This window comes from Somniosus microcephalus, chromosome 19, assembly GCF_052327205.1.
Source record: "Somniosus microcephalus isolate GS21.2 chromosome 19, FLI_Smic_1.0, whole genome shotgun sequence".
Classification (NCBI taxonomy): Eukaryota; Metazoa; Chordata; class Chondrichthyes; order Squaliformes; family Somniosidae; genus Somniosus; species Somniosus microcephalus.
The window spans coordinates 53,194,310-53,218,842 of record NC_141005.1 but is presented as its reverse complement, the minus strand read 5'-3'; the positions used below and the strand labels follow the sequence as shown (position 1 = coordinate 53,218,842).

General features: G+C 41.4%; 1 protein-coding gene across 6 annotated transcripts in view; it reads left to right on the top strand.

The window, feature by feature from the left end:
• Positions 1–14,155, top strand: part of taok3a (TAO kinase 3a) — a 171,807-nt gene extending 157,652 nt beyond the window's left edge. For all 6 annotated transcript variants that reach the window (XM_085961790.1, XM_085961792.1, XM_085961788.1 and 3 more), the window contains 3 exons: positions 5,270–5,482; positions 9,283–9,465; positions 12,695–14,155. In XM_085961790.1, the coding sequence (XP_085817916.1) occupies positions 5,270–5,482; positions 9,283–9,465; positions 12,695–12,856 (558 nt within the window). In that variant the 3' untranslated portion in view covers positions 12,857–14,155. The remainder of the gene's footprint in view (positions 1–5,269; positions 5,483–9,282; positions 9,466–12,694) is intronic.
• The last annotated feature ends 10,378 nt before the right edge of the window (positions 14,156–24,533 follow it).

Below are 24,533 nucleotides of genomic sequence, written 5' to 3'. Positions count from 1 at the left end.
ATTAATAATTACTTCAAGTTCCTCACTTTCATTAGACCCTTGGTTCCCCACACTTTCGAATATGTTCTTTGTGTCTCCCATGTGAAGTCAGACACAAAATGTTTGTTTAACGTCTCTGCCATTTCCTTATTCCCCATTATAATTTCTCCTGTCTCTGCCTCTAAGGGACCCACATTTACTTTCGTTAATCACTTTTTTTCCATACTTGTAAAAGCTTTTTATATTTCTTGCTAGTTTACTCTCATTCTATTTTCTTCCTCTCCTGCTATCACTTTCTTGGTCAACCTTTGCTGATTTTTAAAACCCTCCCAATCCTTGGGCTTACTATTTTTGGCAACATTGTAAGCCTCTTTTAATCTAATGCTATCCTTAACTTTTCTAGTTAGCTGTGGTTGTACCACTTTTCCAGTGGTGTTTTTATTCCTCATGGGAATGTATATTTATTGAGAATTATGAATTATTTCTTTAAATGTTTGCCATTGCTTATCTACAGTCACATCTTTTATCTAATTTCCCAATCTACCTCCGCCAACTCGCCCCTCATTTCTCCATAATTGGCTTTGTTTAAATTTAAGGCCCTAGTTTCAGACTTAACCACATCAGTCTCAAACTTAATATGAAATTCTGTCACATTATGATCACTCTTCCCCAGAGGATCTTTTGCTATAAGATTACTAATTAACCCTGTCTCATTACATAATACGAGACCTAAAATAGCCTATTCTCTAGTTGGTTCCTCAACATATTGTTCTAGAAAACTGTCTCGAATGCATTCCAGGAATTCGTCTTCCAAACTACTTTTGCCAATTTGTTTTGCCCACTCTATGAAAATTAAAGTCCCCCATGATTATTTTATTATCCTTGTTACATGCTCCTCTAATTTACTGATTTATACTCTGTCCAACACTGATTACTGTTAGGGGGCCTATAAACTACTCCCACCAGAGTTTTCTGCCCTTTCTTATTTCTTAGCTCCACCCATACTGATTCTACATCCTGATTTTCTGGGCTAAGATTCTTTCTCCATACTGCCTTTATTATCAGGGCTACCCCATCTTCTTTTCCATTTTGCCTATCTTTTCTAAAGGTCAAGCACCCTGAAATATTTAGTTCCCAACTTTGGTCACTCTGCAACCATGTCTCAGTCATGGCTACTAGATCAAACCCATTTATCTCTTTGTGCCATTAATTCATCTATCTTGTTACAAATGTTTTGTGCATTCATATATAGCACCATTAATTTTAACTTTTTACTATTTTTCCCTGATGTGGCCTTAGTAGCTAATGTCCTATTACCATTGTTAAACTCTGTCCCTTCCTGACGCATTCTACTTGATTTTACCCAAATCACTACTTTAATCCAAGGACTTGATCTTCTCTTCAGATTTATAGATTTATCTTTACCTGAACCCACCCTCCCTCTTATTAGTTTAAAGCCCTATCTACCATCCCAGTTATTCAATTCACCAGGACACTGGTCCCAGCCCAGTTTAAGTGAAGTCCGTCCCAACCAATGTTCCCTCTAAGCTGCGCAGCTCTCTGCCGGTCTTGCGCAACCCGGGACTGGCTTTTCCAATGCCAATGCCCCATGAATTGAAACCCCTGCCTCCCACGTCATTCTTTTAAAAAGCTCTAATGTTTGGCCCTGTATTAATTTGCATGTGGCTCCAGCAGTAGTCCAGAGATTATTACCTTTTTGAGGTTCTGCTTTTTAATTTGTATCCTAGCTCCTCAAACTCCCTCAGCAGGACCTCATTCCTAGTTCTATCTATGTTGTTGGTTCCTACGGGATCCTCCCCCTCCTTCTCCTCAACCTTGGCACTGGGCAAGCAACACAGCCTTTGGGACTCCGGTTGTGGCTGCAGAGAACAGTATCTATCCCCCTGACTATACTGTCCCCTATGACTACCGCATTCCTTTTTGCTCCCCCCACTTGAATGACTCCCTGTACCACGATGCCATTGTCAATTTTCCCATCCTCCCTGCAATCTTTGTTCTCATCCGCACTGGTAGCAAGTACCTCGTACCTATTGGACAGTGACAAAGGCTGAGGCTCCTTCACCACTGCATCTGAGGTCCCCTCCTGTCCCTGACCACTAACCAAATCTAAAGCACTACCTAACCTAAGGGGTGTGACTGCCTCCTGGGTCAGAATGCCCAGGTAACACACTCCCTCCCTGATGCATCACAATGTCTGCACCTCAGACTCCAGCTCAACAACTCTGAACTCAAGTTCCTCGAGTTGCAGACACTTACTGCAGATGTGGTTGCTTGGGATCACGCTGCTCTCCACAAACTCCCACATGGTACAGATACGGCACACTTCCTGCGCTGCCATCTCTCTCCTACCTTGTTTTGTATATTTAAAGTATTATGTAATTAATTAACTTGGTTTATTAATTTTTTTAAACTAATTAACTTAACTAGTTTAAGTTATTTAATAAATTATTACTTAAAGGTTCCGAGTTTCCACTTTATTTATAAGTAATTACCTTAATTTGTTTTAAGCTTGTATTCTTGCACGCTAGCTAACTTGCACCAAGTGCTTAAACACTGACAACATTTTAACTACTTACTGCTTCAAGCTTACACAAACCACTACAAGTGTTAAAGGCAAAAAGAAGCACCTCCTTCTCTTCACCTCCCCCCCCCCCCCCCCCCGAACCAAATTCCCAACACTTATCAAATTATCAACTTCCCACTCTGTTCACGATGCACTCGGTTAACGTTGCGATCTGTGGTTACGCTCAGATTTTAGAATGGTACCAGGGATGAGGAACTTCAGTTATGTGGATAAGCTGGGGTTGTTCTCCTTGGAGCAGAGAAGGTCAAGAGGAGATTTGATAGAGGTGTTCAAAATCATGAATGGTTTTGATAGAGTAAATAAGGAGAAACTGTTTTCAGTGGCAGAAGGGTCAATAATCAGAGGCCACAGATTTAAGGTGATTGGCAAAAGAACCAGAGGCGACATGAAACACTTTGTTTACATAGCGATTTGTTGTGATCTGGAATGCTCTGTCTGACGGTGGTGTGGAAGCAGATTCAATTGTAACATTCAAAAGAGAATTGGATATATACAGGAAACTTTGTGATATCTGGCACCGACGGGACCGAGCTGTTGCCGTCCCATCAAAACTGCCGGACAAACCAGCGCTAATGTTGAAACATACGGAGCTGCTCCGTATCTGGCAACAAACCCTGTACAACTTCTAAACAGTCAGCCGTACCTTGCAAGCGTCTCTGTAGCTTAGCAACAGCTTCAGCGAGACCTTGCAGAGCCTGACTGGTGGAGAAAAAAAAAGCAACGAAAAGAAAAGAAAAAAACTAACGGCTCCTGATTTTTGCCGGTGGATCGAGCATTCCGGACAGTTAACCTCCAGATAAACCAAAGTTTCCTGTACTTGAAGGGAAAAGAATTACAGGGCTATAGGGAAAGAGCAGGGGAGTGGGATTAATTGGATAGCTCACAATGGGCCTAATGATCTCCTGTGCTGTATCATTCTATGATTCTAAGATTTATTAAACTAAACATCATGGAAATGAAGTAAAGCATTTGGGATCAGATAAGAATTTGGCTTTTAAAAAAAAAAAAATGGACAATAGTGAAAGATGCCAAACTGGGGGAAGTGTTGCATGGATGACAGCAGGAAATCATTGCATGGTATCCTGTTGATTTTAATCTATGTGAATGACCTGAATGCTGAAACCAATGCTCATCGAATTTGCAGATAGCACTAAAATGGGGAGGCCAATAAAGACCAAGTTAACGATTTGTGGAAGGACTTAGGTCTGTTATGCATTTGGGCTGATTGGGTAAGTGGTGAAAGAAATTTAATGCTAACAAGTGTAAAGTATAACAAATTTAGAGGAAATAAATACTGTGATGTAAGCACAAAATGAATGGAAAAGAATTAGCACGGGGAGACTTTGTGACCTGCCCATCATGACCCTCAGATTTTTCTCTGTTAATGTCCAGACAGTGTGGCCAAGCAATTAAAAAGAACATTAAGGTTATTGGGATAAGTAAGCCCGAAGAATGGCGTGCAAGTCTGTTGCGATTATGCCAAGTCTCCACAGGTGTGATGTGATGTGATCAGTGCATTGTAATCAGTTTTGGTCCAAAAATGACATGCAGGTATTGGATACGGTGCAGAGAAGAGCAGTAAGCATAATTCCAAGTATAAAGAGAATGAGCTATGGGGCTGTATTATAGAAGCTTAAACTCTACGGCCTTCAGAGGAGAAAATGGGGGCGGTGGGGTGAGTCAGGCCTCATTGAAGTGTATAATAAATGGCGCAGATAAGGTGAACCCAGAACCTCAGTGAATCATAGCAGTAATAAGTTCAGAAGCAATATATAAGGATTTCTTTACTGAGTGAGTTTCAGTGAGCTGAATGGCCATTTCTTGTTGTTGACTTTGTTTATCAAATAATTTAAAATTTTTTATCTGGTGAGCAAAAGTTATCAAATTTGATCATCATGAATGTATAGAATATACCTACATTACATTACTACACTTTTGTCTCCTGCCCGAAGCAGGATTGTAGGCAAGCAGTGTGATGCTAATACCCCACTTGACCCAACTATTAAGTTGTCCAGCGTATCTTAGCATTTGATTTTCCCTTCACATGCACCATGATTGTAGCAAAATTGCTAAATGTGCAGTAATGTGTATAGGTGTGCATTCTCTGACACAATGCATTAGACAGTCAACCTGAAATTCTACCCGTCACTTAGAATGTAAACTCAGTGAAAGAGGAAGATCCATTGTATATTGTAGTGTTTGATATTGCATTTAAAGTTGTATTTCAGTCTTTGATCTACTGATATCTATGACTGTATCAGAATCCCTTAATTGAATTAATGCTTGTAGCTCAATCAGCTGTAATATTCTACATATACTTAAATATAGGATGCTAGAAACTGTCATTCGTATATTAAGTTGATTAAACTGGATAAATATTCTATATAAGGATAACACTATTTCTGAAGATTTAAATTTGGTGACGACCAATAAAAATGTGGGCCGTAACCCACTTTGAGGTCCTTATTAGATCTGAATCTTCTGGTCATTCTATTTTTTCAAAATCTGAATTTAAAAAAAAAAAAAAAAAATCTGTTTCTAATAAATAGTTTTCTGCCCATAACACCGGATTTTACTTTAGCATATTGTAATTGTGTGACATTGGCTATATGTGTTTTGAAGGAATAGCTTATGTACAAGTTCTTTCACAACCTAACATTGATCTTGCCTTGTGCTTCTGTGCAGGCTATGGAGCTACAGATAAAGAAGCAGTTCCAAGACACGTGTAAAGTCCAAACAAAACAGTACAAAGCACTGAGGAACCACCAGCTGGAGGTAACTCCAAAAAGTGACCACAAGATGGTCCTAAAAGCACTTAAAGAGGAACAGACAAGGAAACTGGCTATCCTGGCAGAACAGTATGAACAAAGTATCAATGAGATGATGGCCTCACAGGCGGTACGTAATCTACTTTCTACACCGATAAACTGCAGGTTTAGAAGTGGCATGTTTCTTTAAAGGTGCTTTATATCTCGAAGTCAAGACTGCTCTTATGCATCATTAAGAATCATTGTCTATGATCTTTGCCCTTAATTCAGTGGCTTTTAGTTGGATTTATTGCACAATTTTTATTATTTAGATATGGAGAAGGCTTTAAATGTTCAGTCCTCATCAACGTATCTTCCACACCTCTTGTTACCTTGGTGTCAGCCTTGGCTCAGTGGTAGCACTCAGGTGATTTCCGGATCTATCCTGAATGTTAATTTCAGAGGTGCAGGAGCACTGTGGTTGATTCACCTGTGTCCCTTGATGTCTTTACTCATCATTCCAGAGGGCCCGGTTGAAATTGTGAAACAGTGGGAAGAACTTGTGTCTCATTATGCTAGAGCATTTAATGAGTGGAGAGTTTAATGTTGCATCCACTACATTTTCCCATCTCCAGAATTGGCACTTTTAGTACTAAAATACTGTAGTACCTTTAGGATTGTCTACTTTGTATTTTAGACTCTCATTAAAAATTGTCATTTATATTGCTATAGCATAGTAGAATTTTGATATGCTTTTAATCTAGGAAAAGTGGATACTATATGAAATATAAAAACTTAGCAATTCCCCCCCCCCCTTGACTTTTTTGTGTATCTTCATAACAGTTGAAGTGCTTTTGTAACCTATAGATTCCAAAGTGGTCACCTTGTTAAATCCTAAAATGCTACAAGTGCCTATAATTTCCACCTTCATATACTTGCAGGTTCATATTACTGCTTTAGATCCCTTAAATTCTAAATGTAGACTTGAAATTCTTCCAAAAAGCATGGAAAAAATACCTATGCTATATCACACAATTTGCTTTTACTCAGTTTATAAGATTTTACAGGATCTACAAAATTGAGATCTAGAAGCTTATGAATATGGATGTGATCTTTGTAAAAACATTCTTGGTATGATAAGTTTACAATGCTAAAAAATGGACCATTTTCTAAATGGAATGTAATATTAACCTTTTAAAAAAAATTAAAGTAACTACATGTGTTTTGGGAACACTAGCCATCACTGTCTCTGTTCTAATCGCCTCTCTTGGATTTCTTTTGAAATACTATAACTATTGCACTTTACATTTGGGAGGTAATATATTACAATAGCAAAATACTGCGGATGCTGGAAATCTGAAATAACAACAGAAAATGCTGGAAATACTCAGCAGGCCAGGCAGCATCTGTGGAGAGAGAAACAGAGTTAACGTTTCAGGTCTGGGACCCTTCATCAGAACTGGAAAAAGCTGGAGATGTAACAGATATTAAGCAGGTGCAGAGACGGCGGGGGGGCTTTAGGAGGGGAGGAAGGAATTGAAAGAACATGTTGCAAATGGGAATGGCAAAATCATACTGCATGAAAAATGGGGGCAGGGATTATTATCTGAAATTGTTGAACTCTATGTTGAGTCCGGCAGGCTGTAAAGTGCCCAATCGAAAGAGGAGGTGCTGTTCCTCGAGCTTACGTTGAGCTTCATTGGAACAATGTAATAGGCCGAGGACAGAGAGATCAGAGCGGGAGTGAAGTGGAGAATTAAAGTGACAGGCGACCGGAAGCTCAGGGTCACCCTTACGGACTGAACGGAGGTGTTCCGCAAAGCGGTCGCCCAATCTGCGTTTGGTCTCCCCAATGTAGAGGAGACCGCATCGTGAGCAGTGAATACAGTATATTAAATTGTAAGAAGTATAAGTAAATCGCTGTTTCACCTGGAAGGGGTGTTTGGGGCCCTGGACAGTAGGAAGGGAGGAGGTAAAAGGGCATGTGTTGCATCTCCTGCGCTTGCACGGGAAGGTGCCAGGTGAAGAAGGGGGGCTGTTGGGGGTGATTGAGGAGTGGACCAGGGTGTCGCGGAGGGAGTGGTCCCTTCGGAATGCTGAAAGGGGAGATGAGGGGAAGATGTGTTTGGTGGTGGGGTCACGTTGGAGATGGCGGAGGATGATCCATTGAATGGGGAGGCTGGTGGGGTGAAAGGTGAGGACGAGGGGAACTCTATCGTGGTTCTGGGGGGGGGGGTGAAGGGGTGAGAGCAGAAGTGCAGGAAATAGAACGGACACGGTCAAGGGCCGTGTCAACCACAGTAGAGGGGAATCCTCGGTTGAGGAAAAAGGAAGACATGTCGGAAGCACTGGTATGGAAGGTGGCATCATCAGAACAGACGCGGCGGAGATGGAGAAACTGGGAGAATGGAACAGAGTCCTTACAGGAAGCGGGGTGGGAGGAAGTGTAATCCAGGTAGCTGTGGGAGTCGGTGGGCTTGTAGTCGATGGTTGTCGAAAGCCGATTGCCAGAAATGGAGACGGAGAAGTCAGGGAAGGGAAGGGAAGAGTCGGAGATGGACCATGTGAAGGTGAGGGAAGTGTGGAAATTGGAAGTAAAGTGAATGAACTTATCTAGTTCAGGGCGAGAGCAGGAAACGGCACCAATACAGTCATCGATGTACTGGAAAAGAGGTGAGGGAGGGGACCTGAGTAGGACTGGAACAAAGAATGCTCCACATATCCCATGAACAGGCAAGCATAGCTAGGGCCCACGCGGGTTCCCATAGCAACACCTTTTAATTTGGAGGAAGTGAGTGGAGTCAAAGGAGAAGTTGTTCAATGTGAGAACAAGTTCAGCCAGGCGGAGGAGGGTGGTGGTGGATGGGGACTGGTTTCTGAAATTGTTGAACTCTATGTTGAGTCCGGCAGGCTGTAAAGTGCCTAATCGAAAGATGAGGTGTTGTTCTCGAGCTTTCTGAAATTGTTGAAAATAATATATTGTTTATGAGGTAATATATTGTTTGACAAATTTCTTAATAGTATCTAAACCATTCATACTAATCTGTAAAATTACATAAACTGTGACCTTTTTGTATTTGTGGGCCAATGTATATAATAAAGAGCAAATATGTTTGCGAAGGCTTTCAATAAAGAAGAAAACAGAGTGAGCCACTGTAAAGTACCAGTGATCAGTCTTCAACTGCTTGTTTCTTGAGGGACCCATGCCATTGTCCCCTTTATTGTTTTTAAATCCCTCCATGGCCTCGCCCCTCCCCATCTCTGTAATCCCCTCCAGCCCCACAACCCCCCCCCCCCGAGATATCTGTGCTGCTCTAATTCTGCCCTCTTGGGCATCCCTGAAAATAATTGCTCAACCATTGGTGGCCGTGCCTTTTGTTGCCTAGGCCATAAGCTCTGGAATTCCCTTTCTAAACTTCTCCCCCTCTCTACCTCTCCTCCTTTAAGACGCTCCTTTAAACCTACCTTTCTGATCAAGCTTTTGGTCACCTGCCCTAATTTTCTCCTTATGTGGCTTGGAGTCACATTTTTTTTTGTCTTAATACTCCTGTGAAGCACCTTGGGACGTTTTACTACGCTAAAGGTGCTATATAAATACAAGATGTTTATTAAACAAAAGTTAACTTTTATCTTTCTATAGTTCTGTTAAATTATTTGAAATGTTTTGCATAATGGTGAATGTTGATGAAATTGGGAAAAGTCACTGAATCTATCCCTGTACTATTATTATTTAGTTCCCTCAGCCATAACCCAGGGTGGGTCGATGAACTTACTAGTGTTCCGCTTACTCACACAGTCTAAAGCCTATCCTTCATAAAGAAGTTTTTAGATTCCACGCCTAAAGATCTAATCCACTATTCTTTTGTCTGAGGTACTGAGATCAAGTTTGCCGTATTGTAGAAATTTCTGGATGAGTGCAGTGGTATTGACGATATTTTTTTAAATATTTAGCTGCGATTAGATGAGGCCCAGGAAGCAGAGTGCCAAGCCCTGAAACATCAGCTTCAGCAGGAAATGGAGCTACTCCACGCCTACCAGAGTAAAATTAAGATGCAGACTGAAGCACAGCATGAGCGAGAGCTTCAGAAACTGGAGCAACTGGTGTCACTGCGCAGAGCACGCCTTGAACAAAAGGTCAGTTCAAATCAAAACTGTTCCTTGTATCTGTAGTAGTATGCGTGTTTTCTCAAAGCCGTTTATAAATGTGGCTAGCTAAGTGTGGTGTAATAAGTTCCCTTTATAAAATAAATTATTTTAAAAAGGAAATTAAATTTTTTCATTAAGCACCACTACAAGATCATCAAACTTGGCACAGCATTTTGAATACCATGCTTTGTGATATTGTCCATGTTGGAACATCAAGATGGTGCACAATAGAGGGCTAGGACATGGTTTCATCACCATGATTCTTCTCCCCTGATAAATTGAGTTGGCAATCTTAATCATGCTACCTTATATAGGTGATGATAAAAGGCCAGGTGCTTTCCAACAGAGGGTCAATTGTCTCTGAGCTATACTCTCGCACCACTGAGTTGTCAGATTGCGTGCCACTGATAGAATTCTGGTTGTAAATCAGTAGATGGTGCGTCATACAGTATAAAATTCTAAAAATAGAGAGCTTTGCCTTTTCAACATGTTACTGTCCTTTCATGCCTTTAATCGTCAATAATCCAGGTGCTGTTTATGAAATTGCCCCCTCTTCCTAGTGGGCTACAATGATCAAGTGAAATCAGCTTAAGCTGTTTCAGCCCAGTTTCCACTGGGCATGAGTACACCTTTTGACATTCAGCCACATTGGTGGGACATTGAAAGGGGATGGGAGCTTTACTCTGAATTTAATTTGTCCTTTTGAAGCTAATTCTAGTGCAGAAGAAGAAAGTTCTATTGTTGAATACTGTCAATCTCTGTGGCATTTGTATTTAGAGCTCCAATGCTGTTGGGTGTGATTTGTAAACTATGCAATTGTTACTAATGTGAATCCTCATCAGTTCTACCACACACACAACTCAATTCCTACAATGCTTTACATCTCTGGGCTAAGTGCATAACAGGTACAGAAGAGGTTGTATAGCATAACAAAAGACTGCATAACATCAATTCACTTAAAAATGGAACATTGTACAGGAAACTTTCGTTTAAACGGAGGTTAAATATCCGGAATGCTCTATCCACCAGCAAAATTCAGGAGTCGGTTCAGATAACTTTTTTTTACTTTTCGTTGCTTTTTTTCTCCATTTCGTGGCTCTGCAAGCGTCTAGCTGAAGCTGTTGCTTAGCTCCAGAGACGCTTGCAAGCTGCGCCGACTGTTTTGAGGGTTTGTTGCTTCAGACGGAGCTCTGAGCTCTATGTTTTAACATTAGTGCTCGTTTCTCTGGCAGTGTTGATCGACCGGCACCAGCTCGGTCCCGTCAGTGCCGGATACCAGAAAGTTTCCTGTATTGAGGCAACTTATAGTTAGTAAATTTTAATGAAATGTTCAACTTATCTTAACATTACATTAAGAATATAATCATTAATTTACTGTTTATACATACTGGGTTTTTTCAATTCACACAGACTTGAAACTTGTATTTATATAGCACCTATGTCAGCAATTACAGCACCTATGTCAGCAATATCTCAATGCTTCATGCAAATAACTTTTTGCTTTATAATTTTATGTAGGCAAATGAGTAGCCAATTTATACACTAAGATCCCATTAACAGCAAATGAATCCTAATCTTATTAAAATTACAAATTAGCCTTATTGGTTAAAAAATAGCTAACATGTCAAAGAAATAGAGGGCATTTTTGGCTTTTTAGAAATGATATACTAAAATGGGGAAATACTGTATTGAAATGCAGAAGAAAAATGAACATTTAGTTACCATGCCCCTTCCCCTTTTGCTGGAAAGTGCATGGCTGAGGAATTTCTTTGGAGCTGTTCCCACTTCATTGCTGAAAGGGTTTTGTCACATTTCTGGTGAAGTTACAGCAGCAGAGCAGGAGCACCACCAGGGAAAAGTCCTGGCCCATGTATGGATGTCGGCTGAGATCAGGCTTGGGTGTGATTTCCCCTGTAGCTTGCCAACATTCACTGGGCTTACATGTGAAGAATGACCACTTAGATGATATACCAGATAGCTTCCTGTGGAACCATAGGAAGGGGGAAATAACAACAGAAAATGCTGGAAAAACTCAGCAGGTCAGGCAACATCCGTGGAGAGAAATTTGAGTTGACGTTTCGGGTCGAACCCGTCTTCAAAACCGGAAAGAAAAGAAAATAGATCGAAGGCAGGGCTGCGATCGGACAAAAGAATAAAAGAAACAAAAGAAGTAAAAGAGACAATAAAAGGTATTAGAAGCTAGACGAGATGGTAATAGGCTGAGATTAGGTGTAAAGTGTACTGGCAGGGCAAGAGATAGCTGCCAGGTGTGAGAGAGAAACAAAAGGAAAGGGGGGGTGGGAAGGAGTGGAAAAATTACAAGAAAAAATGAAATAGGGGCTGAGGTTATGATCTGAAATTGTTGAACTCGATATTGAGTCCGGAAGGCTGCAGAGTGCCTAATCGGAAGATGAGGTGCTGTGGAACAATACAAGAGGCCAAGGACGGTGAGGTCCGAGTGGGAATGGAGCAGTGAATTAAAATGACAGGCGACCGGAAGCTCGGGGTCACCCTTACGGACTGAACGGAGGTGTTCCGCAAAGCGGTCACCCAATCTGCGTTTGGTCTCCCCAATGTAGAGGAGACCGCATCGTGAGCAGCGAATACAGTATACTAGATTGCGAGAAGTACAAGTAAATCGCTGTTTCACCTGGAAGGGGTGTTTGGGGCCCTGGACAGTGGGAAGCGGGGAGGTATAGGGGCAGGTGTTACATCTCCTCCTGCACGGGAAGGTGCCAGGCGAAGGGGAAGGGCTGTTTGGGGTGATAGAGGAGTGGACTAGGGTGTCTCGGAGGGAGCGGTCCCTGCGGAATGCTGAAAGGGGAGGGGAAGATACGTTTGGTGGTGGGATCACTTTTGGAGGTAGCGGAAATGCCAGAGGATGATCCGTTGAATGTGGAGGCTGGTGGGGTGAAAGGTGAGGACAAGGGGAACCCTATCGTGGTTCCGGGAGGGAGGGGCAGGGGTGAGGGCAGAAGTGCGGGAGATAGAACTGACACAGTCGAGGGCAGTGTCAACCACGGTAGAGGGGAATCCTCGGTTGCAGAAAAAGGAAGACATGTCTGAAGCACTGGTGTGGAAGGTGGTATCGTCGGGAGGTGACTTAGAAATATTGGTTCGATTTGGATTCTGAAAATTCTACTGGTACCATGTATTATAGCAAGAAAAGTGTTGTTTAAACATTTTTTTTAATTTTCCATTTATTTCTTATTTCAAGATTGAAGAGGAACTGGCTGCACTTCAGAAGGAGCGCACCGAGAGAATACGAAATTTATTGGAAAGACAAGGGCGGGAACTTGAAAGCTTTGACATGGAAAGCCTCAGACTTGGGTTTGGAAATCTGGTTACATTGGACTATCCCAAGGAAGACTATAGATGAAAAACTATGCCATAACCTTGCCCAGGTATCCTAATCATGGGCTCACTTATTGAGGGCAGACATCACCTCTGGACTAGTGCCTGTACAGTCCTTAAATTTCCTTATAATCAGGGCCCGTTGTTAATGTTAAAAAGAACGCTGACCATTTGTTGGTCATCTTTTAAAATGACACAGTATTGATATATGTGCAATCATACTTTTTGTGAAATTGGAAAGCAGGATGTACATCGCTTATGATCATGCATTACAGATAATTTGTAAATCTGTGCAGAAAGACAAATGTTATATCTGCAGCCTTATCTTACTCGCTGCTAGCTTTCTTTCGGTATTTATTCATCAGGAAATTTTATTAAGATTGAATAATTTGATACAAAAGAATTTGATGTACATGTCGATCATACAAAGTGCTTCTGGGAAATAGAGTTTTTAAAAAAATGCTGGCTAGGGTATCCTGACCCAGTGTTAATCATATCATATATATATATATATAAAAAATCATTTTCTGCTGTGGCAGATGACTGTATGTGAATCCTGGGACCCAAGTAGCACAATAGGGCCAAGGCACTATCACATATATTGTATAGATGGAATTCAGGAGAGCTTTTACTTATTTTCATAAAGTATTTTAATGGTTCCTCAAATTAATTTTTTAATGATTTTTCGTTCAGTATATGGAGGTAAATCTGGCTGTCAGTGGGATCTTCTAATGGAATTTTCCATCTAGACCATAAATGTTGCTTACTCATACTACAAGCTGTGTATTTTCTTACAAAACAAACCAGTAAGATGCTTTACTATTGCATGCACTCCAATTTTTTTCAGGTAAAATAGCATGACTGTCGAGGCAAAAGTAAGCTTTTAATCATATTTGTAAATAAAAGTGCTCACCACACTGCGTTGAGAGTTATTTTAGCACATTGTATATTGAAATCTGGAGTCATTTTTCCTTTCGGGTATAATTTCATGGAAATGGGAACCCTGTATGGCCTAGTATGACTATTGTCAAAACATTTGTAATGACTTTCTAATTTTGGATAAGCATATCAGTGTTACTCAGAGATTTGGGGTAATTTTGCAGTGCTCTATCTCATAGATTAAGTGGCCCATTAGATAACCCAACCTAGGTAATGGGAGGGAAGCTTCCATTCTTTATTATTCTTGAAGATACCACTTTGTGGGTTCTCATGTTCTCTGGTCCCTGAGGGAAATGCAATGTGTTAAGAATTTATGGATCCGGATTGATTGAGACATAGGTGCTTATTCCTCATTCTTCAAAATAAACATTCTTCAATCACCTTTCTTGTTTGTGTACCACGGCTAAAATTATATTTTAAAAGGCCAGGGCAAGTGCAATAATCTATGAATAAAATATAATTGTGGTTTATTTGGAAAGCATTTTAATGGCCTTTCCTGAAATAAACGTGTAACTTCTGCAACTTTAATGGGTGTGACCAGTCTCAATCTAGTTTCTGCTGGATGTACAGCATTCTTCATAACTTGCAAGTCACACTTAATGATGTCTTAGTATGGGAAATTAAAGTGGAATTTTTGAAGCCGTTTGGACAACATTGAACTTGTGTAATACCTGGCTTTGAGGGTAGTTTAACCTGCTGAGAGGAAAAACGTTATTTCCCAGCAGTTCTCCTTCACCTTTACTGAGCAGAACTATTCCTATTTTCCTCCCCCATCTCCAAACAAAGGGAACAATTAACCTTAATTAAAAATGCACATTTAGCTGGGGCTTGCATTTAATCAGCAATGAATTATAGACTTCCAGAAAACTGCAGATTATCAACCAAAAGTACACTGCTGAAATGTTGGTAATCTGCAAATAAAATGCTCAATTTGCTGGACTGGAAACTGATGAATTGTGGAAGTATACCTTTAAAAAGAGATGGTTGGAGAACTGTAGGGTACAAGCCACCCTAGTTGTTTCAGCTGGCATCATAAATTAATTGGTGCTTTTCTTAAAAACCTGTTGCCAACATAGAACAGCCCAGATCATGTAGAAGCATGGATTAAATGTAGAGTAAATGCCCCTTGACTGCATTCTGATATATTTGAACTCCAAAATCTATGGCTAGAGTTATACTGCACTCAGTGCAAACTCGAACTGCTGTGAGGTGGCTTCTTGGAGAGGATCTTGCACCTCAAGGTTTTATCCTGTGATAGTCTTTTGAGTTGTACAGCCACTTTTGTGTTCATGCGTATCCAAAACCATTTTGCTTGGATGTGAAAGTGGTAGTGTGACTGCACCGTAAGATACCATTGAGATATATATAACTTTCCACATGAGCCAGCCTTGTGACCGCTAAATTAAGTTGCCACTTAATGCCAAATTGGGAAGTAGATTGAGATTGGCTAAAGTCATTTTTATTTTGGCTCCTGCAACCAGCAGAGGTGGGAGTACTTTAATCCTATCAAATCACAGGTGCTTTTTGTGGTCTCCACAGTGAGGGGTCTATCATTGGTCACACCAGAGACTGTTAAGTGCTCCTCTCATACCCCAAATTATTATTTTCCCATTATTTCCTTTCAGGCCCAAACCTATTGCTCAAATATAACTCAATTCACCCGTCTGATTTCCTATTTCTTTCACCTCTGCACAAAAGATACATTGTAGTAATCTGCATGATGGGGATCCAGGGACTCTCAATTTGAGCAGAAGGGTGCCTAACTCCAAACTTACTGGTTAAGATAGTTTCAGTAAGAGCACTGATCCTGTGGCTAACTTTTTTATTCATTTATCGGATGTGGGTGTCGTTGGCAAGGCCAGCATTTATTGCCCATCCCTAATTGCCCTCGAAGGTGGTGGTGAGCCGCTGCCTTGAGTGGTGAAGGTACTCCCACAGTGCTGTTAGGGAGGGAGTTCCAGGATATTGACCCAGCGATGAGGAAGGATTGACGATATATTTCTAAGTCAGGATGCTGTGTGACTTGGAGTGAAACTTGGAGGTGGTGGTGTTCCCATGCGCCTGCTGCCCTTGTCCTAGGTGGAAAAGGTCACGGGTTTGGGATGTGCTGTTGAAGAAGCCTTGGCGAGTTGCTGCAGTGCATCTTGTAGATGGTACACACTGCAGCCACGGTAGGCCGGTGGTGGAGGGAGTGAATATTTAAGGTGGTGGATGGTGTGCCAATCAAGCGGGCTGCTTTGTCTTGAATGGTGTCTAGCTTCTTGAGTGTTGTTGGAGCTGCACTCATCCAGGCAAGTGGAGAGTATTCCATCACATTCCTTACTTGTGCCTTGTAGATGGTGGAAAGGCTTTGCGGAGTCGGGAGGTGAGACACTTGCCGCAGAGTCTCTGACCTCTTGTTGCCACATTATTTATGTGGCTGGTCCAGTTAAGTTTCTGGTCAATGGTGACCCCCCAGGATGTTGAGGGTGGGGGATTTGGTGATGGTAATGCTGTTGAATGTTAAGGGGCGGTGGTTAGACTCACTTGTTGGAGATAGTCATTGCCTCCAAATGTCCTTGCCACTTGTGTGGCGCAAATGTTACCTGCCACTTATCAGCCTAAGCCTGAATGTCGTCCAAGTCTTGTTGCATGCGGGCATGGGCTGCTTCATTATCTGAGGAGTTGTGAATGGCACTGAACACTGCAGTCATCAGCAAACATCCCTATTTCTGACCTTATGTTGGAGGGAAGGTCATTGATGAAGCAACTGAAGATGGTTGGGCCTAGGACACTGACCTGAGGAACTCCTGCAGCAGTGTCCTGGGGCTGTGATGATTGACCTTCAACTACCACAACCATCTTCCTTTGTGCTAGGTATGACTCCAGCCAGTGGACCGTTTTTCCCTCTGATTCCCATTTACCTTCAGTTTTACTGGGGCTCCTTGATGCCACACTCTGTCAAATGCTGCCTTGATGTCAAGGGCAGTCACTCTCACCTCACCTCTGGAATTCAACTGGATCACTAACACATTTTTCCTATGCTTATATGTTCATTTGGATTTTACTTTTTATGTTTTAGGGCTGCTCATTTGAATTAGTTATTCAAAAAGAATTAGTTCCTAAATCTTTGGCTTTTTTAAACTGAAAATCCTTTAATATCATATGGCAGTGTGAATATAACCTTTACACAGATTTCAAAAAGGTCATGCTTCACCAACCTTATTGAATTCTTGAAGTAACAGAGTAGACATGGGTAATGTAGTAGATGTAATATATTTGGATTTTCAAAAGGTTCCGCATATTCGACGTATGTGAAGGTGGGAGTCAAGTAGCAGAATGGATAGCAATCTGGCTACAAAATGAGAAAAACGGGAGTAGGGGTTAAAAGGGTAGTTACTTAGACTGGCAAAAAAGTGGGAAGTGATGTTCCACAACGATCAGTATGTTCACCATTTACATAAACGAGTTGGACTTGGGAATTGGAAGTACAATTTCAAAATTTGCGGATAACACCAAATTGGGGGGTATAGTGAAAACTGACAATACAAGACTTTAATAAACTTGCAGAATGGATGTGTAATTGGCAGATCATTTTCAATATAGATAAGTATGAGGAGGTGCATTTTGGTAGAAAGAATGAGGCCACATGCATTCCTTGAAAAATAAGAGTCTAAATGGGTAGAGGAACAAAGGGATCTAGAGGAACAGATGCACACATCACAAAGTAGTGATGCAGGTGACTAAGGACATTAAAAAAAAATCAAAGCATTGGGGTTCATTTCTAGATAGAATTGGAAAAACAGGAAAAGTTACGTTAAACTTGTATAGAACCTTGCTTACACCATACTTTAGAGGTATTATACACAGTTCTGGTCTCTATATTATATAAAGGATGTAGAGATACTGGAGAAGGTGCAAAAAAGATTTACAAGGCTGATACCAGAACCGAGAGGTTATACCCATCAGGAAATATTTAACAGGCTGGAGCTGTATTCTCTAGAAAAGAGAAGGCTGAGGAGTGATGTGATGGAGGCCTTCAAGATTATGAAAGGATTTGATAGGGTAGAGAGGTTTATACTTGTGGGGGGGAGACCAAAATTAGGGCCATAAATAAATTCAGTAGTGAATTCAGGAGAAACTTCTTTACTCAGTGGTTTGAATGTGGAACTTGCTACCACAACAAGTAGTTATAGCAAATAGCATAGATGCATTTTAGGGAATGCTAGATAAACACGAGGGAGAAAGGAATAGGTTATGCTGATCAGGTTAGTTGAAGCGGGCTGGGAGAAGGCTTGTGTGGAGCATAAATACCAGCATAGACCAGTTGGGCTGAATGGCCTGTTTCTGTGCTGTACATTATGTACTTCAATTAATTAATTTACACTAATATACAGCTGGTTTTCTGATGTTGGGAGTGCCCTCTGTGCCAGATGTACAGTACTGGTGTGCTACACCATCAACCCAGATCTCTTGAAACAATATTCCTTTGCTTTCTGCTCTTAGCTCACAGCTCAAGCAGTATTTGTTCCCCTGACCTCTATCGTCTCCCCTCACCGGCTGACCCGTGGTTTATAGGCACTGGTGCCTTTACAGTATTTTACCAAAGCAGCAATCCTTACGTGAACCTTGACAACTAAGTGTTGACTGGCTTAATAAACATACACAAGAACCTTGCAGGTGAAAAGGAAGAGAAAGAGTTACGAAGAGAGGTAAGGGGCCCCACAGCAGAAGGCACAAGCCTCAATGGCAAAATAGTCCACAAAAAATGTTCAGAGATAGGGTGTTTAGAAACTCTGTAAAGTTCCTATTGTGGCTCTTTAAATGTATTTCCACCTTTTTTGTAATGTCTGGCAATGTTGGGCCCTTGTTTTAAATGGGAATGATTTACAGAGAGAGCGAGTGATGCAGTAATAACATAAGTGGAACATATGTCCTTAACACCTCATTTTAAAAAGCCTGCCAATATTGGAAAAATGGGCAGGGATCCATCCAGTCTATGCCATTTCCACCCAAAAATTAATTTGGTATGAAGAGGAAAATACATTCTTTAGAACCTATCCTATGGAAAGAAATGAACAGGCATTTGGACAAAGAGAAGTTAATCCGGACCAGCTGCCCCCGATTTCTCAAAGGCTAGTCGTGCTCAACAGCTATTGAAATAAGAGGATAAAATAAATGCAGTGGGTGTAGTTATAGATTTTTAGAAAGAATTTAATAAATAAAAGAAACTAAAGACATGGCACAAGAACTGAACAGATGCAGCAAGTAGTGTTCCTATCTAATAAAGCCTTGAAGTAGAGTTCATGTACTGGAGAAAATCAAACACATTTTCCTATAAAAGAGGAATTTCAGGCATCAGATAGTTTAAGATTGGGGACAGAGTTTCCATTTTGGGTGGAATCAGCAAGCGGTACAAATTGCACTTGAAATTGTGCAGGGTTTCTGAAGTTATGGTTCAAATTTCCACACTCATTTGCATAATCTCACACTGGCCGGAAATTTGCCGGGGCTCGGAGCGGGTTTGGAGGCAGGACATCTGGCAAAATCGCAGATTGACCGGGTCGGAAACACGGTCAAACCGCCTCCAAATCAATCTTCAAAAGGGTCGGGTCCTTGATTTGTGCATGGACCTGACACCTAGCAGCGGGAAGAGGATTGTAGCCACATAACTGCTTGTTAACAGGTTGTTAACAGACAGGTAAGAGGCTTTTTGCAATTTTGACAGTTCTACTGCAGGCTTCCTGATGTCCGGACACCGCACCAGGTATGTGTGGCGTGCTGTGGGTCTACTGTAATGTTTCTGCATTGATGACAGCTGCAGAAGTGGTGTTAAGGATCCAATGGTGGACTGGTGAGTTTCAGAGGTAAGATAATGTTGGGGAAACCATTTTTAATGAATTTACACTTTTCTGTAGCTAACAAGTTTTGATTTATATGTCTAGTCCCACGTGATTGGGTGTATTTGGACTTTCAGAAGGCTTTCGATAAGGTCCCGCATAAGAGATTAGCATGTAAAGTTAAAGCACACGGGATTGGGGGTAAGGTACTGACTTGGTTAGAGAACTGGTTGGCAGACGGGAAGCAAAGAGTTGGAATAAACGGGTCTTTCTCCGAGTGGCAGGCAGTGACTAGTGGGGTACCGCAGGAATTGGTGCTAGGACCCCAGCTATTCACATTGGCCCAGAAATTCGGGTCGGGGGCTTCCTGCAGGTGCAAGCCCCCGATCTGCACTGAACTTGTGCACCGGCCATTGAGCTGTGGGCCCCTGTGGAATTCCGATCTGGGGCCTGGTCCAGCTGCCGGCACGCAGTGCTTGCGTATCCCAGGGGCGCAGTTAGTTCGAATCGTCCCTTGGGATCACGTGGGCCATGGGGAGCCAATCGGAGCAGGGAATGCTCCATTCATAAGTTTGACAGGAAGTGCTGTCAAGACTTATAAATACTACGGGCCCTTTCTTACAAAACATCACTAAATCTTCAAATACATTTTTTTTTTAAATCACTTTTTAAATAAATATAAATTAAACTATTTTAAACAATAATTTAAATTTTTGAAAAAAATAATTTTATTTTCTAATGGGGCTAAAAATAAACTTACCTTGCTTTAAAAGTATTTAAAAATAATAAACCTGTGGGGAAAAAATGTTTCAATTTTAATTAATTCACCACTTACCGTGTAAAAAGCAGGCCTTACGCCTGCTTTTTACATTTTTAAATTCTGCAGGCTTACCTTCCCGGGAAAACCTGTATTTTAAAAAAAAAAAAACCGAAGTTCAATGTGCACACGCAGTCTCTACTGCGCACGCGTTCAACACCTGAACCCCTGCTTTCAGGGGAACGGAAGTGCCGGTTTCCTGCGCATGCGCAGTGCATGCAGGAAACCGGCACTTCCATTGGGCCTACGTGTGAGTACCCCGTGCGTACTCATCCGTGGAGAGCCGAATTTCTGGGCCAATATATATTAATGATCTAGACGAGGGAACTAGATGTAATATCTCCAGTTTGCAGACGACACAAAGCTGGGTGGGATATGTGCTGTGATTGGGCAGATGCAGTATAATGTGGATAAATGCAAAGTTATCCACTTTGGTGGCAAAAACAGGAAGGCAGATTATTATCTGAACGGCAATAGATTGGGAGAAGGGGAAGTGCAACGAGACCTGGGTGTCCTTGTGCACTAGTCGCTGAAGGTAAGCATGCAGGTGCAGCAGGCGGTTAAAAAGGCAAATGGTATGTTGGCCTTCATAGCGAGAGGATTCAAGTACAGGAGCAAGGATGTCTTGCTGCAGTTGTACAGGGCCTTGGTGAGACCACACCTTGAGTAGTGTGTGCAGTTTTGGTCACCTTATTTGGAGGAAGGATGTTCTTGCCATGGAGGGAGTGCAGTGAAGATTCACCAGATACCTGGGATGGCGTATGAGGAGAGATTGGGCTTATATTCGCTGGAGTTTAGAAGAATGAGAGGGGATCTCATTGAAACTTATAAAAATCTAACGAGACTAGACAGACTAGATGCAGGATGTTCCCGATGGCGGGGGAGTCCAGAACCAGGGGTCACAGGCTAAAGGGGTAAGCCATTTAGGACAGAGATGAAGAGTAATTTCTTCACCCAGAGAGTCGTGAACCTGTGGAATTCTCTACCACAGAAGGCAGTTGAGGCCAATTCATTAAATATATTCAAGGAGGAGTTAGATATATTTCTTAAGGTTAAAGGGATATGGGGAAAAAGCAGGGACAGGGTACTGAATTTGGATGATCAGCCATGATCTCATTAAATGGCAGAGCAGGCTTGAGGGGCCGGATGGTCTACTCCTGCTCCTATCTTCTGTGTTTCATTGGGAGAACCTCTCTCACCAGTGACAGATCACTTCTGTAACCTCACCTGCAATCTGTTCTAGCCTAAGTAGGGAGTCACTGGAGAGCCTGAGTGCAAGAGCTCACCTTTGTATAGTGATTGTCAGTACAACACCTCCATGCCATCCAACACTGAGAAATCAGCTGTCAAAAAAATGTGTGGCCCCTTTAAGAAAACCGGCAGATGACATGTCAACTGACACCGGCTTCCTCTTAATTGGCCAGCAAGCCCGCACGGCGGACTTAACTAGGCCAATTGACGCAAAATCATGTTTGTGCGTCTGATGTGTGACTGGAACCTGGAAGGCAGCCGTCCCGCACCCAAGCCGCCTCGAACAGAAAAATTGCGGCCTTAATCTTTTATGAACCAGCCCAATCAGGCAGTGTAATAGAATATAATTGGTTTTTTCCCTATGCATTAAAAAATATTCATTGATGTATTTAAGAGTAGTAACCTGGTGCAGTTTTATTATTACATCTAAAATGGATTTATCACAAAAATAAGCATTTTTAATTAGTGTGTCTAGTCCACCACTTGTGAGTAACCTGATTTTAAAATCACTAAAAACTATATTGAACCATTTACTAGTTTCATTGGTATACACTAGTTTCTTAGTAAATTTATGCTGGACATAAGTTATGCATAAAATTCAGCGATCTTTCACGCTGGTTTGGCTGATCTCAAGTGAATTCCGCTGGTAAAACCAACACAAACTAGCAGCAACTAAACTAAATAAGGGGGAGGGTCCCGGTGAAGAGAAATCTAGAATGTTAAAGAGAAAAGACAAGGAAGCAGTGCAGGAAAGTGATTGGGGTAAGGATAACCAGATTGTGGCAGGAAGGGACCGAGCGTACAAAGTCAAATAGGGTCCGGGTAAGACAACTAGTGCCATAGCACAAAAAATGTTAAAAAGACACTGTATCTGAATGCACAAAGCAGTCGTAATAAGATGGGCAAATTAGCAGTGCAAATAGATGTAAACGGATACAATTGTGATTACAGAGACATGGCTGCAGGGTGACCAAGGCTGGGAGCTGAATATCCAAGGATATTCGATATTTAGGAAGGACAGGCAAAAAGAGGTGGGGTGGCATTGTTAGTAAAGGATGAAATCAGAGCAATAGTGAGAAAGGATATTGGACATTGGCTCAGAAAATCAAGATGTAGAATCAGTCTGGGTGGAGCTAAGAAGCACCAAGGGGCAGAAAACATTGGTGGGAGTTGTCTATAGGCCTCCAAACAGTAGTGGTAATGTAGGGGATGGCTTTAAACAGAAAATTAGAAATGTATGTAACAAGGCTACTACAGTAATCATGGGTGACTTTAATCTACATATAGACTGGCCAAACCAAATTAGCAATAATACTGTGGAGGATGAAATTAGCAATAATACTGTGGAGGATGAATTCCTGGAGTGTGTACGAGCTGGTTTTTTAGACCAGTACGTTGAGCCAACTAGGGAACAGGCCATCCTAGATTGGGTATTGTGCACTGAGAAGGGGTTAATTAATAATCTTGTGCAGGGTCCTTTAGGGAAGAGTGACCATTACATGATAGAATTCTTCATTAAGATGGAAAGTGACGAAGTCCAATCCGAGGTCCTAAATCTAAACAAAGGAAACTACGAAGGTATGAGGAGTGAGTTGGCTATGATAGATTGGGGAGCTTCATTAAAAGGCATAACGGTGGATAGGCAATGGCTAACATTTAAGGAACGAATGAATGAATTGCAACAGTTATACATTCCTTTCTGGCGCAAAAACACAAAAGGAAAAGTGGCCCAACCATGGCTAACAAAATAAATTAAGGATATCATTTAATCCAAAGAGGAGTCATATAAAGTTGCCAGAAAAAGTAGCAAGGATTGGGAGCAGTTTAGAATTCAGTAAAAAAGGACCAAGAGAATGATTAAGAGTGGGAAAAATAAAGTAAGAGAGTAAACTTGCAAGGAACATAAAAGCAGACTGTAAAAGCTTCTACAAGTATGTAAAAAGAAAAAGTAGTGAAGACAAATGTAGGATCCTTAGTCAGAAACAGGAATTTATAATGGGGAACAAGGAAATGGTGGAGCAATTAAACAAATACTTTGGTTCTGTCTTCACGGAAGAGGACACAAATAACTTCCCAGAAATGCTAGGGAACCAAGGGTCTAGGGAGGAGGAATTATTAAAGGAAATTAGTATTAGTAAAAAAAAGTGCTGGAGAAATTAATGGGACTGAAAGCCAATAAATCCCCAGAGCCTGATAATAGAAACATAAAACATAGAAAAATAGCAGTAGGCCATTCGGCACTTTGAGCTTGCTCCACCATTCAATATGATCATGGCTGATCCTCTATCTCAATACCATATTCCCGCTCTCCCCATACCCCTCGATGCCTTTTGTGTCTAGAAATCTATATCTCCTCCTTAAATATATTCAGTGACTTGGCCTCCACAGCCTTCTGTGGTAGAGAATTCCACAGGTTCACCACACATAATCTGCATCCCAGAGTACTAAAAGAGGTAGCCATGTAAATAGTGGATGCATTGGTTGTCATCTTCCAAAATTCTATAGATTATGGAACAGTTCCTGCAGATTAGAGGGTGGCAAATATAATCCCACTATTTAAAAAAAGGACAGGGAACTACAGACTGGTTAGCCTAACATCAGTAGCAGGGAACATGCTAGAGTCCATTATAAAGGATGTGATAACAGGACACTTAGAAAATATCAATGGGATTAGACAAAGTCAACATGGATTTATGAATGGGAAATCATGTTTGACAAACCTACTGGAGTTTTTTGAGGATGTAACTGGTAGGATAAGGGAAAACCAGTGGATGTGGTGTATTTGGATTTTCAGAAGGCCTTTGATAAAGTCCCACATAAGAGGTTAGTGTGCAAAATTAAAGCACATGGGATTGGGGTTAATATACTGGCATGGA